This window comes from Macrotis lagotis, chromosome 2 (genome assembly GCF_037893015.1).
Source record: "Macrotis lagotis isolate mMagLag1 chromosome 2, bilby.v1.9.chrom.fasta, whole genome shotgun sequence".
Taxonomy (NCBI): Eukaryota; Metazoa; Chordata; class Mammalia; order Peramelemorphia; family Peramelidae; genus Macrotis; species Macrotis lagotis.
Genome location: NC_133659.1, coordinates 243,666,131 through 243,683,468, shown reverse-complemented (window position 1 = coordinate 243,683,468; position 17,338 = coordinate 243,666,131). Strand labels below are relative to the sequence as shown.

The window sequence follows — 17,338 nt, the reverse complement described above, 5'->3', positions numbered from 1 at the left end:
AGGAATTATTTTACCCATCAGATTTATGAAGAGAGAATTTGTGACCAAAGAAAAGATGGAGAACATTATGAAATGCAAAGTGGATAAAAATTATTACATGATATTGAACAGTTCTTGCACAACAAAACCAATACAGCCAAGATTAGAAGAAAAGCAAAAAGCTGGGAAATAATTTTGACAGCAAGTGTTTCTGATAAAGGCCTCATTTCTAAAATATATGGAGAATTGAATCAAATTTTTGTGAATACAAGTTATTCCCCAGGTGATAAGTAGTCAAAGGGTATGAACTGGCTGTTTTCAGATGAAGTAATTAATGCTGTCTACAGTCATGTGAAGAAATGCTCTAAAAAAATGCTCTAGAAAAATGAAAATTAAACAACTCTGAAGATGCCACCTCACACTTAGCAGATTGGCTAATATGACAGAAAAGGAAAATGGTAAATGTTGTAGAGGATGTGAGAAAACTGAGACACTGTTGTGGAATTGTGCATTGATCCAATTGTTTTGGAGAGCAATTTGGAACTATGCCCTAAGGGCAATAAAACTATGCATATTCTTTGATCCAGCAATACCACAATTAGGTCACTAAAAGGGGAAAAGATCCCAATATGTACAAGAATGTTCGCAACAGTTCTTTTTGTGGTAGCAAAGAATTGGAACATTATCGGATGCTCATCAATTGGGGAATGACTGAACAAGTTGTGGCATATAAAGACAATGGAATCTTATTACTTTATAAGAAATAATGAGCAGGAGATTTCAGAAGAACCTGGAAAGTCTTACATGAACTGATGCTGAATGAAGTGAGTAGAATCAGAAGAGCATTGTATTGACAGCAACATTACACAATGATCTTCTGTGATGGACTTAGCTCTTTTCAGCAATACAGCCATCAAAGACAATTCTAAAAGACCTGTGCTGCAAAATGCCCTCCACATCCAGAGAAAGAACTATGGAATCAAAGCATACTATTTTCACCTCTTTAATTTTCTTTTTTTTTTCCTTTTCCCTTCTCATGATTTTTCCCTTTCTATTCTGATTCTTTCACAGCATAACTAATATGGAAGTATGTGTAGTACTACATGAATAACCTTTATCAGATCACATGCTATTCTGGGGGGGGGGACTACAAAAATGAATGTTGAAAATTATCTCTACATATAATTGGAAAAGTAATAGGCAAACAAACAAAATCTGTTTTGGGGCTAATTTAAAAAGATGTCAGGGATAGAAAAATGAAGCAGAGAGAATATGCTTTAACACAGGTGATTGCCATAGCCCCTCATATTAATCTCTTTATACTGGCATTCTTTTGCCTAAAATCTTCAACAAACCTTTTTTGGTTAATATAAATTTTCTAATGTGGAAAATTAAAAATGAGAACATGTTTATTTACAACTTACTGCTTTTCTTTTTGTTTTTCAGATCGTGAAGATCAGTCAATTCTTTGCACGTAAGTAAATAAATAATAAACTTTCATAGTTGGATAGTAAGAGGAACTTAGCCAGTTTTCCTCAATCAATTAAAATCATTGAAATTTCTTCTTTTAAATTTTGTTGTAGATGAAGAATTTTTTTAAAAGCATCAAATGTTGTAATGAAAGGAGAATGAAGACTTCTTTATAATTGGACTAGTATTTAAAGTATCTGTTTCTATTTCTTTCATTTGTCTCTTCAGTTAATAAAACATTTCTTTTTTGTCTACTTTTTCAGATCTCAATTCTGGGTTTTAAATCTTGTATTCATCTTCTGTTTACCCAGTTAGTCACCAAGGTCTTATGTCCTCCTTCAATTTTTATGTATGTTTCCTATTCTCACTTTCCCATGGCTACCATATATAGGTTAGTTCCTCATTCAGTCATTCTTCATTTAAAAATAGACTTCTAAAGATCCTCCCTCAATGAAAACTAAATTAGTTCATTATTCATAGTGATGCCAGATTATATTCCTCCTAAAATGTTTGGTTAGCCACTCCTCCATTGAAGGATCTATAATAGTAATTCTCACTTATCTATAATATTAATTTCCACCTTCAGCATGGTGATGTGTCTTGTGATCCTGGCATATCAGTACTATTCAACAGAACAAGAGATGATTGAGAAGAAAAGACTTGGAGGACATGATAATTGTTTTGAAGTATATTTATAGAAGAGGAATTATACTTGACCCACAGAGGACAGAAATTAGCAACGGTGTTAGAATTTGCACTGGTTTTTAGCAAAAACTTCTTAATGTCTAGAGATATCCTTAAGTGGAAGGAGCTGCTTAACTTGTTAGGTATATTGACTTCTTTCTTGCAAGAGTTCTTTGAGGAAGAACGAGATGACTCCATGTTGGTTTTGCTGTAGATGGAGGAGTTTCTTATAAAGTTAGGTATGGTTGAACTAGATGGTCTATAAGAATTTATGATGTTATAATTGGAATTATCTGTATTTAAAAGGGTGACACTACCAACTACTTCTTGTAGGACACTCACCAAAGGCCAGCTCTAGCACCTAGCTGAGAGGTACCTATTGCTTGGGGTATCAGGGCTCAATCTGAGGAAAAGACTTCTGCTATCGTATCATCTCAGTAATTCTGAGCCTTGGCTACCAATGTACAAACTCCATTCCTCATCTTTAACTTGCCATTGCCTCCCTTCTTCGACCCTTTTTACCTCAGCCCCACCTCTTCTTCCAAACAGTTTATATCTTCTTAAACTTTCCACTGAATTTTCTGGAATGTCCATTTTACAATTGACAAAATTCCTTTGATCTTAAAACCTCTTTTTTTTCCCATTATATGATCCAAGTTCCTTAATCTAATCCATTTTCCATGACCTGCTTCAAAAGTTCATTTCATATTCACAGAGATGGTAACACATTTGACCTTGTCATTCTCTACAAGTGTTCCTCTTCTTTGGTCATAAACTCTTTTTTTGTTTTTGTTTTTTGGTTTTTTTTTTTATTTGTAAGGCAGTGGGGTTAAGTGACTTGCCAAGGTGACACGGCTAGGTAATCATTAAGTGTCTGAGACCAGATTTGAACCCAGGTACTCCCGACTCCAGGGCCAGTGCTTTATCCACTGCACCACTTAGCCACCCCTATAAACTCTTAAAAAAAATTTTTCATAATATTTCATCATTCCATATTTTCCCATGTCTTCTAATCCCCTAGTCCTTTTCTTCCTCCTTGCTAGGATTTCCATTTGTTCTACTCCTCAATTTTTTTTGCAAGGCAAATGGGGTTAAAGTGGCTTGCCCAAGGCCACACAATTATTATGTGTCTGAGACCGGATTTGAACTCCGGTGCTCTATCCACTGCACCACCTAGCTGCCCCATCCTCAATTCTTAAGACTCAGATAGTATCCCCTCCTTCTACCTTCTTAGCTGAGAATGTTCTCAAAATTAATTGAAAATATTGAGACTTGATTGCCAAGAGCCACATTATTACCCTTCTCTCCTCATTTCACGTGATTAAAATGTTTTCCTCAGTTAACTTCTCCTTTGCCAGTCTCAAATGAAGATTTGACCCTCTCTTTTCCAAAGTCAATTTCTCCATGTTTCTTTGTTCTCAGTTCTAAAATTTTCAAGCAATTATTTCCTTACTCTTTAATCTTTAATCTCTTCCTATCTCCTTGCTCCTTCCTTCTAAGAAGCCTATAAAATATAAAAACCCCTTCCTTTGATCCTATAATCCCCACTGACTGATTTCAATGGTCAGATTCAATGACTTCTTCTCAGTCCTGATCCTTTTTGACTTGTCTGCATTTTTTGAACCCTGATTCTTCCTGGCTCCTGGATACTTTTACCTTTGTAGGCTTTTCTCTTCTCCTCTCTACCCAACTAGTTCTTTAGTTGTACTTTGCTGGTTTTTTATCCATATGATCCCAAAGTGATCCCCCCAGGACTATATTATTTTCTCAATTGATGATTGTATCAGCTCCTATTGTTTCAGTTATTATGTTTATGCAGATGATTCATGACCCCCCCCCCCCCCCCCCACACACACACACACACACTCTTAGACTTTCTTTATCCAGCTATGCTTCTTCAATTACCTCATTTCAACTGAATGGCTAGTACTAGAAGCTCAACATATTCAAAACAGAATTCATTATCCTACTCATTCTCTTCATCTCCACCCTCCCTGTTTTGAATTTTTTCTATTTCTCTTGAGGTACCACCATCTTGGAATCTTTGTACTACCCTTGACTCCTTACTCTAATTTACCCTACATATTTAATGCATTGTCATATATTTTTTTTTAATGACATGGCTTCATATCATCCTTCTCTCCATTCATAAAACTACATGCTTAGATTAGTCCTTTATTACCTGTCTCCTGGTTTACTACAAGACCCTTTGAGTGTATTTCCTGGAACATAATACTTATTGATGAGCTGACTGCTCTGACTTCAATTGGTAGGAAGTTTTCCCTTAAACCTAAATCTATTTCTTCTAACTGGTCTTGCTGCTTCAGATCTTCCCCTACTCCAGTTCATCCTTTACTTAGCTGCCAAAAGGATTTTTCTAAGGAATGGGTGTAATCACGTCACTTTTTTTCCTCAATAGATGCCAATGTTGCCTTAATACTCCCAGAATCAAATATATTGTCCTAAATTTGCCCTTTAAACCTCCTCCCAACCTATCCCCATCCTACTTTTTCTGGTTTCTTATACTGTACTGCTTTTCTATCACTCAGTGATCTAGTTGCATTGGCACACTTGCTCAAAAACAATATTCCATCTTTTTTCTTGTGTTTTTCATTGGCTACCCCCATGACTAGAATATTCTGATTCCTCAACTTTAACAATTAATTTCTCTGACTTCCTTCATAAGTCAACTCAAAACCCCACTGAAAGGTCTTTCTTGGTCTTTCTAAATCCTAATACTACCCCATTCAGATTACCTTTCATCTATATAATTATGTATTTTGATATAAATAAATATTGCCATCCCCTTTAGAATGAATGCTCCTTGAGGACAGAGATTATGTTTTTGTCATTCTTTGTATTTTCAGTGCTTAGGATATAACTTGGAACATAATAAATATTTTTTTATTGATGAACTGCTCTGACTTTAATTGGTGGGTAGTTTTTTTCCTTAAATCTAAATCTATCTATAACTTTCATGCTTTTTTTCCTTCTTTTTAGCCCTAGAGGGTAAAACTAATAGCCATTCCATAATAGCCATTCAGGTACTTAAAGATTGTTGAAATGTCTCTTCACTATTTCCTGCCTTCTTTTCCTTGGGCTCAGGATTTCTAATTCCTTCGATTTATCTATATGGTATAATCTGCAGTTCTTTCATTCTCTGATTACTATCTTTTGGACATGGTATTTTGTTTTGTTTTGTTTTTAGGCTTTTTTTAAGGCAAATGGGGTTAAGTGGTTTGCCCAAGGCCACACAGCTAGGTAATTATTAAGTTATTAATTATTAAGATCTGACAAGTAAACTATTCCTTGTTTTCCTAACTGGCTTATAATGTCACCCTTTTTTGTCTGAATCATGTACTTATTTAGACCTTATGTTGGTATTGAAATCTAGGATATCAGAGTAATTTTCCTGGATAATTTCTTGAAAATTGACATCTAGGCCCTTTTTCTTTTTTGGTCATGGCTATTAGGTAGTCCAATAATTTCTCTCTCTCCTGATTGGTTTTCTGGGTCAATTGTTTTTTCAATGAGATATTTCACATTTTCTTCTAGTTTTTCATGCTTTTGACTTTTATTTTATTGTTTCTTGTTTTCTCACAAAGTCCTCAGCTTCCTTAGGCTTCATTTCACATTTTAAGGAATTATTTTCTTCATAGACCTTTTCCATTTAGCCAATTCTGCTTTTTAAGGCATTCTTCTCTTTAATTGCCCTTTTGGTCTACCTTTTCCATTTGACTTAGAGAGAGTGGTTTTTAAGATGTTATTTTCTTCAGTATTTTTTGTATCTCCTTCACCAATCTGCTGACTTGGTTTTCATGATTTTCCCACATAGCTCTCATTTCTCTTCCCAGCTTTTCCTCTACCTCCTTTCCTTAATTTTCAAAATGTTTTTTGAGCCCTTCCATGGCATGAAACAAATTCATTTTTCTTGGAGGCTTTGGATACAGAACTTTTGATTTTATTGTCTTATTCTGAGTATTATTTTGATCCTCCATAGGCTCAAAGTAATTGTCTGTGATTTGATTTTTTTCCTTTGGGTTTGTTCATTTCCCCAGCCTATGACTTGATTTTATCTCATTGTTAAGGTGGGGCTCTGCTTCCAGGGTGGAAGGTACACTGTCCCAAGCTTTTGAGGGTTTTTGCAGCGGTTTTCTTTTTTTTTTCTTTTTTTTAAGAAAGATTTTATATTTTGAATTTTATAATTTTTCCCTTAATCTTGCCTCCCTCCCCCCACCCCCCACAGAAGGCAGTCTGTTAGTCTTTACGTTGTTTCCATGGTATGCATTGATCTAAGTTGAATCTGTTGAGAGCGAAATCATATTACATAATAAGATAAAGGTTTTTTTTTTTTTAATTTAAAGGTCTTTGGTCTTTGTTCAAACTCCACAATTCTTTCTCTGGATGCAGATGGTATTCCCCATTGCAGATATCCCAGAATTTTGCCTGATTGTTGCACTGATGGAATGAACAAGTCCATATAAGATTGACCATCAACCCCATGATGCTGTTAGGGTGTTCAGTGTTGTTCTGGTTCTTGCAGCTGTTTTCAAGGATACCCCTTAGAGGATTGCAAGTTCTCCTTTATGAGAGATTCTGACTGCTCTCCTGTGGATGATCACAAACACTCCTTTCTGCCCTGGAACCATGAGGAGAGTCCTTGCTCCTCTGTGACTATCAGCTCTGCACCTTTTTCCTGAGATTGTGACCTGGATCTGAGTATGGTTGAAGCAACAGAGTCCTGCCTCAGGGATAGCAAAGAGACTTCTGCAACCTCCCTGATCTGCTTACTGTCCATGGGCTGATCCCACTGGAAGCAGCAACTTGGTGGCCCCCTGGACCTGCTCCTGGTTCCCCACACTGCACTGGACTGGACTCCCCTTACTGTGGTGGGACAGATTTTCTGCTAACCTTCCCTATTATCCTTGGCAATCACTGAGCTGGAGGTCTGGTAACAGCCACCATTGCCATGGACCCAAGTTTCCCATGGACTGTTCCTGGATGGCTGAAGTCAGTTTGCTCTCATGTAGCTGCGGACCCTTTCTAACATTGGTTCAACAGACCCTTCTGTCACAAATCGTCCAAATTGTCTTGGGCTGGAAAATTGTTTCACTCAGTTTTTTTTGTGGGTTCTGTCACTCTAGAATTTGGTTATAATCAGTTTTTAATGATATTTGGAATGGTTTGAGGGAGAGTGCTTGAGAGGCCCTGCCTTTTTACTGCCTTCTTTGTTCCATCCGATCTTCTACTCTCTATCAGGAAATGGATAATATTTGAAATCTTGATCTATATTTTAATAATAGCTAATTTATATATTATTTTGTTTACCTTAAAACAATCCTTTGAGCATGTATAGCAAGTATTATTATAATATGGGAGCAGCTAGGTGGTACAGTGGATAGAGCATTGGCCCTGGAGTCAGAAGGACCTGAATTCAAATCTGGCCTTAGACACTTAATAATTGCCTAGCTGTGTGACTTTGGGCAAGGCACTTAACCCCATTGCCTTAAATAAATAAAATTTAAAACAAATTATTATAATGTGGAAACAGAGTCTTAGGGTGGTTGTGACTTGATCACAGTCATGTTGTTGCTAAGCAGTAAAGGTTTCCTGTTCTGTAAGCCCAGGAAACTTTTAATAGGTTTTGATTTTTCAATTGGTATTGATCTTTCTAAGTGGTTTTTAAATATTTTAGTAAAGATTTTTTTTTTAATAAGAAAAGGCATAAACACAAAATAGAAGGAAGAGCAAAATGAAGGATTCAAAAAGATCTTGGTTATCTAGACCAGTGGAAAAAACTTAATAAGATAAAATGTAATATCTTTAAATATGAAGTTTCTTGCTTTAGATTTTGAAAATTAACTCTAAATCCAGAATTGGTGAGGAGCTAGCAAGATAATGTAGTGAACTGTCAGCTTAATATGAAGCAGTATTGTATTGTTGCAAATAAGAAATATAATGAGATCTTGATCTTTTTGACATGATATCCAGAATGAAGAAGGTGATGCACGTGCGTGCATGCGTGCGTGCGTGTGTGTGTGTATGAGAGAGAGAGAGAGAGAGAGAGAGAGAGAGAGAGAGAGAGAGAGAGAGAGAAACAGACATTATAGTATCTAGGATAGTGAATGAAACCCTGAAGAATATATCATACAAATCAACCTTAATGGACTTGCTCATTCTATCAGTGCAATAATCAGGAACAATTTTAGGATGATGGAGAATACCATCTGTATCCAGAGAAAGAATTGGAGAGTTTAAACAAAGACCAAAAAATATTACCTTTAATTTTTTAAAAAAATCTATTATCTTACTATGAAATTTTGCTATCTCTTATACTTTATTTTTTTTCCTTAAGGAGAAGATTTTTCTGTGATCACATTCAACTTAGATCAATGTGTACCATGGAAACAATGTAAAGACTAACAGACTGCCTTCTGCGGGGCGGGTGAGATTAGGGAGGAAATTGTAAAATTCAAAATAAATAAATAAAATTTTTAAAAATGTGACCAATATAGAAATTTGGTTTGCTTAACTATTAAACAAAAGAATATATCATGCAAGAATTAGTTGGGAAAACTAGATGTTGTTTAACCTAGTTAAGAAAAGAATTAGAAAGGACACAGCCACCTTCAATTATTTAAAGAATTGTCATATAGAAAAGAGGCTACTGGGTGGCACAATGAGTAGAGCACAGGCCCTGGAGTTAGGAGGACCTGCATTCAAATGGGGCCTCAGACCTTTGATACTAGCTGTGTGGCCTTGGGCAAATTACTTAACCCCATTGCCCCACAGAAAACAAAAAAGAAAAGACAAAGACTTGCTTGTTGGATCTTCAGTTGAAAAATTAGGAACAATTTCAATGGAAATAACATAGAGAAAAATGCTATATGGAAAATCTAGGAAAGAGAGTTCTTTGCTTTTTTTGTATTGATGGGGAATAGAAGAAGAGGCTTGTTAAGTAGGGGGCATCATCAGGGCAAAATGTAGAATGTGTTGGATTTATTTTTATCTAATGAGTCTAGGTCTGAAAAAAAAACATTTCCCTTTAAGTTACAGTTGATGACCTTAAGGTATTTTATTTATCTCTACTAATTAAAGATCAATTTTTGATCTGGGTATGTTATATATACTTTAAAGAATGAAGATGAAATCAAGGGGGGCAGCTAGGTGGTGCAGTGGATAGAGCACCGGCCCTGCAGTCAGGAGGACCTGAGTTCAAATTCAGCCTCAGAGACTTAAAAATTACCTAGCTGTGTGGCCTTGGGCAAGCCACTTAATAACCCCATTGACTTTCAAAAAAACCCAAAAAACCTTAAAAAAAAAGATGAAATCAAGTGATATTTTTTTCTTTCAGGGGTGAATCTGGTGCTGGGAAGACAGAAAATACCAAGAAAGTTATTCAGTATCTTGCTCACGTTGCTTCTTCCCATAAAGGAAGAAAGGACCATAACATTCCGGTAAGCTTTAAACAAAATCTTTTGTTTAATTTTTTTTTAATTGTAAAGAAATGAAACATCAAGAAGGAAAATCTAATTGACAATTACTTCTTCATTCTCTTGTGATCAGCTTTTTTAACCAAAAAACAGGTGGGAGGGGTATTGTAGGTTATGGTTACTCAATACAACTGGATCAAGGAGAATTTTCCCTCCTGTGGAATTTCTTAGGAAGGTAGTAAGCTGATTTAAAAAAAAAGGTAGCAAATTGAAGAGATTTGGACACTGCTTAAGCATACTAATTTTTACTTTCAGTCAGAAGAATCTTTAAACTTTTTCACCTGCTTGGTCTTTGGAGCACTGTGCTGTTCTGGACCTCTAAACCTTCTTTGGGGGTTTATGGGGATGAGATTTAATAGAAAGGGGGGAAAGTCATGTTTCTTTAAAATTGATTTAGGTAAGAGGAGAGAGTAAGACTATATTTGGATTTGTTAGGGGATTGGGGTAAGGGTGTAAATAAATTGTCTGTTCATTAGATTGAGGAAATGAGTATAGTCCTCAAGTTCTCAAGTTTCCAGTCATTAATTACAGCTCTTAAGTTCTTGTAATATAAAGATGCAAAAGTGCCAATTAATGAAGCTTGATGGCATGCTGGATAAATTTGCATGACACTAAACTGCATGTTGGCCTGAAATGATATGGGAAATAGCTTGCTGCAAGGGAAAGCCCAAACTTGCTAACATTTGCATTTATTTGTTTGTAACCAGCCTGAATCGCCTAAGCCAGTGAAACATCAGGCAAGTGCTTTTCTTTATGCTTCTTAGTTAATGAGTTAATTCGACTATTCTGTTTGGCTTCTTGTGTGTTCTAATGGAAACAAATTTATAACTAAATTTATACAGTCAAACAGTCAGTTGTTAGAACAGTAATTGAAATAGTCACTTTTTTTCAATTGTTTTTTCTGTTAGAGAACAAATTGCATTTACTTCAATGTTGTCAAAACTTTTATTTGTTCTGTAATGTTGACTTTATTACTTAATTTAAAAAGCATGCTCAGGTAGCAAGTTTTTTTTTTGCTCCAGATATATCCATCCAGTACTGCATGAAATTATTTTATTAACTATTAATTATAATCTGATAAGAACTTTGTGTTCTGTATCATATTTTGAATTACATTCTGTGATAGCCAAAGTACTCTTGGAATAACAGATGTTTCTAATCTCTTAAGTCACATCAATTACCTTTATGTCTGTGTTTAAGGGCTTTATTTTATTCAGCATATAAAGTTAGGATTGTCTTCTTATGCACAAGTTCAGGAGAGTGTAGTTCTGGAAATTATGCTTAATATGTAATGAGACTGATTCTGTCCTTTTAGTTTCACAGGCCATAGTAATATGTTTAGGAGAAAGTTAGCTATTTCTCTCCTCGACTGAAACAAAGGAGATGAATCTTCATAGAAGGTGCAGTCAAGGTCTAGGTACATTACACAGACTTGGGCCAAATAGATATTTTAGAGTATAGTATATTCCATCTTGTTGAGAAAATCTTATGGATTTTTTTTTATATCATAAAGTGTGCTGTGATACAAAGCAAATGTGAGGCAGAGTTATCGACAGTTTTTAAATATAAATGTAAAGGAATTGGATTTACATGTTAGGACTTTACCTTCCTTCTGTAGTTGAGGATGTGGTCAGAGGGATCAGGTTCAGAGTTGTGATATTCATTCTAATAATGTATACAGATTTAGACTGTATTGTCAAATCTTCAAATGTATTATTATGAAGGCATGAAACATTAATTTAAAATTTTGTTTAAATGTCAATTTAAACTTCAGAATGACTCCCTATTGTTTATAACTGATAGAATTTGAGAGGTTGAAAGAGAAGGAACTTCAATAGTCATCTAGGTCAAACTATATATGAAAGGATTCTCACCAAGTGGTTGTGGAGGTTCTTGAAAACTTCCAAAAAGGGGAATCCTATCATTCTATTTTGTGAAAGCTCTAAGAGTTAGGAATTTTTTCCTGACATTAAGCCTAAATTTGTCTCTTTCCAATTTCCATCCTTTGCTCTGAGTTTTGTCTTTTTTGGGGAGGGAGGGGTCATATAGAAAAAGTCTCTGTTTCTCCTCTATATGCTAGACTTGAAGACAGTTAACTGTGTTCCTGCTGAGTCTTCTTCTACAGGTTAAATATATACAGTTCTTACAATTGATTTTCATATAACATAATCTCAGGTTTTTTCACCATTACCTCTTAGTGAAAACTATAAATTTGTATTTGCCTCCTTATTAGTATACCCCTTATTGATATTCTGAATTTTAGGCATTTACATATAGGCATTTGAGACCTTGATTTTTATTATTAATCATAAATTGTATCTAAAACAAATTTTAATTGGTTTAATCATGCAAATAGTTATCTTATTAAAAGTACAATTTTGCTCTTATTTCCATTCACACTGACTTAGGATTCTCCTGGCCTTTGTGTCTGGACATTGTTTTAACTGGCAGAACAACCAAGCCATAATATTAGTTTTTTAATTAGTCACTAAATATAATTACCTAGGCCAAGCTTTTGTATATTTTGTATATGCTTGAATAACAACTAGAACAAATCTATTTTCACCAGCCTTTAGCCTGGTCTAGAAAAAATTTGAGTTTTGATTCAAAGGCAAGGAGGTAGTGGAATATACATCATTTAAATTTTCAAGTTGATAATTATTCTTCCTTTTAAATTTCCTTACTGATGAAAAATTATCATTTCTCCAATTTTAAGCCCCTCCTACCCTTTTTTTTGCATGTTGATCAGTAAAGTATCCATGAATCATTATTTAGCTCCACCAAGTCTTTTGCCAGATAATCAGTTTTTCAGTAAGTGAATTGGGTTTAATTTTTGAAGTGAAAACACCAAAATCCATAGTTGTCTTTTTGACTGGAAAAAATTACTGCCCCTGCTCTGCCAGTTCTTCTGCTCCCTTTCCCTCAGCCATAATGGTTTAGAAATTACTTGTATAATAATCTGAGTTTAGGAAATTTCCAAATGTGGATATCATTTAAATTAGTGATATTTATAATTTTAGGATGCCTTTGAGTGTTCATTTTATTCATTCCTTTATATGAGAAGCTGGGGGAGGGAGAGGTTATAATTTCCTTCCATTGATGTAGTTGTTTTTTATATTACTCTCACATTTCTCATATATTCTTCTCTTTCTTCTCTCCCAGAGAGCTAACCCTTCTAATTATAAAAAATACCTTGAACTTCCATATCCAAAAAGGAAAGAGGAAATATCTTTTCACATCTCTTCCTTGGGGCCAAGCTTGGACTTTATAATACCTCTGCTTTATTCTTGATAGTAAATCATGATAGTGTCTAAATTGATTTTACCTGTAATAGAAATATCTCTTGTGAGATATGGTCTTGATTCAACAGGGGGAGTTCATAGGGTGAAGTTGGGCAGGGTTGTTGGGCAGATGATGTAATAACTTGAATAGGGACATAAAACTGGAGATTCTTATCTCTGTGTCATCTCTGTGTCATTTTTGCTACTCTTTAGATCCAAAAATCACCAGATTGTTGATTTTTGAACCTTTTTTCCCAGGGAAAGGCCAATAGAAAGATGAACTTGTAGTATTGTTGAAAGACTTATACAAAAGCTCTGGCTCTCTGAATATTATAATATTATCTTTTCTTCCCTTCCTTTACCAACTACTCACCTTACTGGAATGGTCTCTAAGACTTGATGAGAATTTTGAGATGTCTTTCTCTCCATAGCACCTACTTTACCCTTACCTCTTTCACAAATTTAAGTTCTTTAAACTAGAAGCCTCTTTTCCCTCAAATGGGATTTAAGGAGTGCCAGCATATAGCCATTCTTGTTCCCAAGACTTAAATTAATATTTAGTATCATTTAAGATGAGATCTGTGAAATCTAGTTTACTCTTAAGTAATTCAGTAGTAAAAACTTGGAATTTAGATTTAAACAAAAGAACTCATCATTAGATCCTGCAATCATAAGTTTTAAGTGGAAAAAACTTTAGAGATTATTGGGGGACTTTTAGATACTAATCAACTACAGATGAGGATTCTGAGACTCAGATAAAATGACTTGCCTAGGGTCATACAAGTTTTAATCATCTGAGGTGAACCAGATCTTTTTGAGTACATGTCTAGTGTTCTATCCACTACATCATTTTGTCTCAGTAAACAGAAGAGAATTGATGAGAAACTTGGCTCAAGAAAGTACTGTTGTTTGGTTATGTCCAGATTAATCATAAGGGAAGACAATATCCTACTGCCTGAATAACTTATATTGTCTAAAGAAATCGTTTTGGGGCAGTTAGGTAGCACAGTGGATAGAGCACTGGCCCTGGAGTCAGGAGTACCCAAGTTCAAATCTGGCCTCAGACACTTAATAATTACCTATCTGTGTGGCCTTGGGCAAGTCACTTAACCCCATTGCCTTGCAAAAAATACACACACACATTTAAATATATATTAAAAAAAAAACACATTTCAAAGTTAAAGAAATCATTTCCAGTTAAACAAGTTGTAGAAATCTGGTAGTTAATGATTTAGAAACATCAACCAAGTATTTATTTAAACATGTATATGATGCATTGTGCTAGGTGCTTCATTTGCTTTATTTGTTTAAGAGTACATTTAAACATACAGAGTAATTATACAGAGAAGAAGTACAAATAAATCTACATTCATTTAATTGCTATTCTAAGGAGAGCATCATCATTTGAGAGGACTAGGAAAAACTGGAGAAAACCATTGCTTGAGCTGCATCTTTAAGGGAAGAAAGGAATTTAGTGACTTGAGTAAGGGAGGGTGGACGTGATGCCAATGCACGGGCAAAGAGGTGGGAGATCAAGTGTCATTATTGCGCATGTGCACACTGTACATGCCTGTGTGTGTACATGTGTGTGCACATATGTGCGTGTGTGTGTATGTGTGCATGGGTGGCTCAAGGTCAAGGAGGATGAAGAGTCTGATAACATCAAGGTATGCATTCAGGAGACTGCTTCCTAAATGGCAGGTCTGACCATGTTATTCTCATTCATGGCAGTTAGGTGACGTAGTGGATAGCACTGACTTCTAGTCTGGAAGACCTAAGTTCAAATCCAGCCTCAGAAACTTCCTAGTTATAAGATCCTGGGCAAGTCACTTAACAAGTTTGCCTTAGTTTCCTCAGCTCTAAAATGGGAATGATAATGGAACGTTCTTATAAGGATCAGTATTTGGGTTTTTTTTTTATTGAATATTTATTTATTCTCATTTTGTACAAATAATGTTTTTTATACATTAATAAAATATTCTTAAGAGTAAACAAAATACCCCCTCTCCCAAAAAAATATAGACTCACTTGGGTGATAAAGTAAAGGGGAGAGAAAAAAATTAAAATAAAAAAAATGATAGTAATAATTGTAGGTATGGCCAGGTGGTGCAGTGGACAGAGCACCAGCCCTGGAGCCAGGATCACCTGAGCCCATATCTGGCCCCACACACCCAACGATCACCCAGCTGTGTGACATGCAAGCCACCCCAACCCCACTGCCCTGCAGAAACCAAAAAAAAAGGAGAAAAAGACCCAAAATAAAATAGTAATATATAGTAATAGTAATATAGTAATAAATATAGTAATAATAATAGTAATAAAAAATATAGTAATAAAATAGTAATAATAGTAGGGGTGGCTGGGTGGCAGACAGAGCCAGGAGCACCCGGGTCCAAATCTGGCCTCAGACACCCAACAATCACCCTGCTATGTGGCTCCAGGTAGGCCACCCAGCCCCATTTGCCTTGCACCCGCCCCCCCCCCCAAATAATAATAAAAAAAAACGTGCTTCAGTCTGTGTTCCAACACCACCAACTCTGTCACGGGTGGATCACATTCTTTATGATAAGTCCATCACAAAAGTTACTTCCATATTTTTCCACTGTTGCCATTGCTGATTGCAATTCCCTCCTTTGGTATTTCTCCACTACCATGTACTATATTTTCTCTCTCCTTTCACTCTGACTCTGCTGTAGGGTCGCTAAGTGGCACAGCAGACACATCCCTGGTCCTGGAGCCAAGAGGCCCTGAGCCCCCCCCCCCCCCCCCCCTTAAGCCCAGCATCCACCTAGCACTATGGTCCTGGACAGGCCTTCCAATCCCAGCTCCTTGCAAGAAGTAAAAAGGAAAATGTGTTATATTTGACTACTCTCTCCCCATGGTCCATGCTTTCTTCCATCACTCATATTCCTCCTGCCCCTCCTCTCCTTCTTACTCCGGATACCTATACCCCATTGAGTATATATGCTGTTTCCTCTCCTAACTACCTCTGATGAGAGCGAAGATTCCCTCATTCCCCCTTGCCTTCCCCCCTTCCATATCATTGCAATAGCTCATTGTAATAAAGAAAAAACTTATTATATGAGATATCTTGGCCTATTCCCCCCTCTCCTTTTTCTTTCTCCCATTACATTTCCCTTTTTTCTATTGACTCCAATTTTACACCATATTTTATCTTCAAATTCAGCTTTCTCCTGTGCTTCAACTATAAAAGCTCCCTCTACCTGCTCTATTAACTGAGAAGGTTCATATGAGTATTATCGGTGTTATTTTTCTTTGCAGGAATACATGCAGTTCATCATCATCAAGTCCCTAATATTTTCCCCCTCTCCTCCAATCTCCATGCTTCACCTGAGTCCTTTATCTGAAGATCAAACCTTCTGTTCAGCTCTGGCCACTCCAACAGGAACATTTGAAATTCCCCTGGTTCATTGAAAGTCCCTCTTTTTGCCTGGACGAGGACATTCAGCCTTGCTGGGTAGTTGATTCTCGGTTGCATTCTAAGCTCTTTTGCCTTCCAGTATATTATATTCCAAGTCCTATGAGCTTCCAATGTAGTTGCTGCTAAGTCCTGTGAGATCCTGATTGCAGCTCCATGATATGTGAACTGTGTCCTTCTGGCTGCTTGTAATATTTTCTCTTTGACTTGGGAGTTCTGGAACTTGGCTATAATATTCATGGGCATTGGTTTTTTGTGGTCTCTTTCTCGGGGGGATCGGTGGATTCTCTCCATTTCTATTTTTCCCTCTGCTTCTAGGATATCAGGGCAATTTTCTTGTAGCAATTCTTTGAAAATGATGTCAAGGCTCTTTTCCTGATCATGACTTTCAGGTATTCCAATAATTTTTAAATTATCTTTCCTAAGTCTGTTTTCCTTATCAGTTGTTTTTTCACTGAGATGTTTCACATTTTCTTCTAATTTTTCATTTTTTTGGTTTTGAAGTATTGATTGCTGATTTCTGGTAAATTCATCAATCTCCCTGAATTCTATTCTTTGTCTGAAGGATTTGTTCTCCTCAGAGAGTTTTCTTATCTCTTTTTCCATCTGGCCAATTCTGCTTTTTTAAAGCATTCTTCTCAACTTTTTGAACTGTTTTATACATTTGACCTAAGCTGGTATTTAGCATGCTATTTCAGCATTTTTTTGGATTTCCTTGACTAAGCTGCTGACTTCATTTTCATGTTTTTCCTGCATCTCTCTCATTTCTTTTACCAGTTTTTCTTCTATCTCCCTCATTTGATTTTCAAAGTCTTTTTTGAGCTCTGTCATAGCCTGAGCCCAATTTCTGTTTTTCTTGGAGTCTTTTAGATGTAGGAGCTTGTGCTTCCTCATCTTCAGACTGAGTGTTTTGATCCTTGGGCTCACAGGCAAAATATTTCTCAATGGTGTTCCTGTTTTTTCTCCACTTGCTCATTTTCCCAGCCTAAGAC

The 17,338-nt window shown here is 36.0% G+C and overlaps 1 protein-coding gene across 3 annotated transcripts in view; it reads left to right on the top strand.

The window, feature by feature from the left end:
• The window catches only part of MYH10 (myosin heavy chain 10), a 214,991-nt gene that overhangs the window by 56,765 nt on the left and 140,888 nt on the right, over positions 1 to 17,338 (top strand). For 2 of the 3 annotated variants that reach the window (XM_074225583.1, XM_074225582.1), the window contains exons 4-6: positions 1,426 to 1,453; positions 9,488 to 9,590; positions 10,334 to 10,363. In XM_074225583.1, the coding sequence (XP_074081684.1) occupies positions 1,426 to 1,453; positions 9,488 to 9,590; positions 10,334 to 10,363 (161 nt within the window). The remainder of the gene's footprint in view (positions 1 to 1,425; positions 1,454 to 9,487; positions 9,591 to 10,333; positions 10,364 to 17,338) is intronic. The other variant, XM_074225584.1, reaches the window with a different exon arrangement.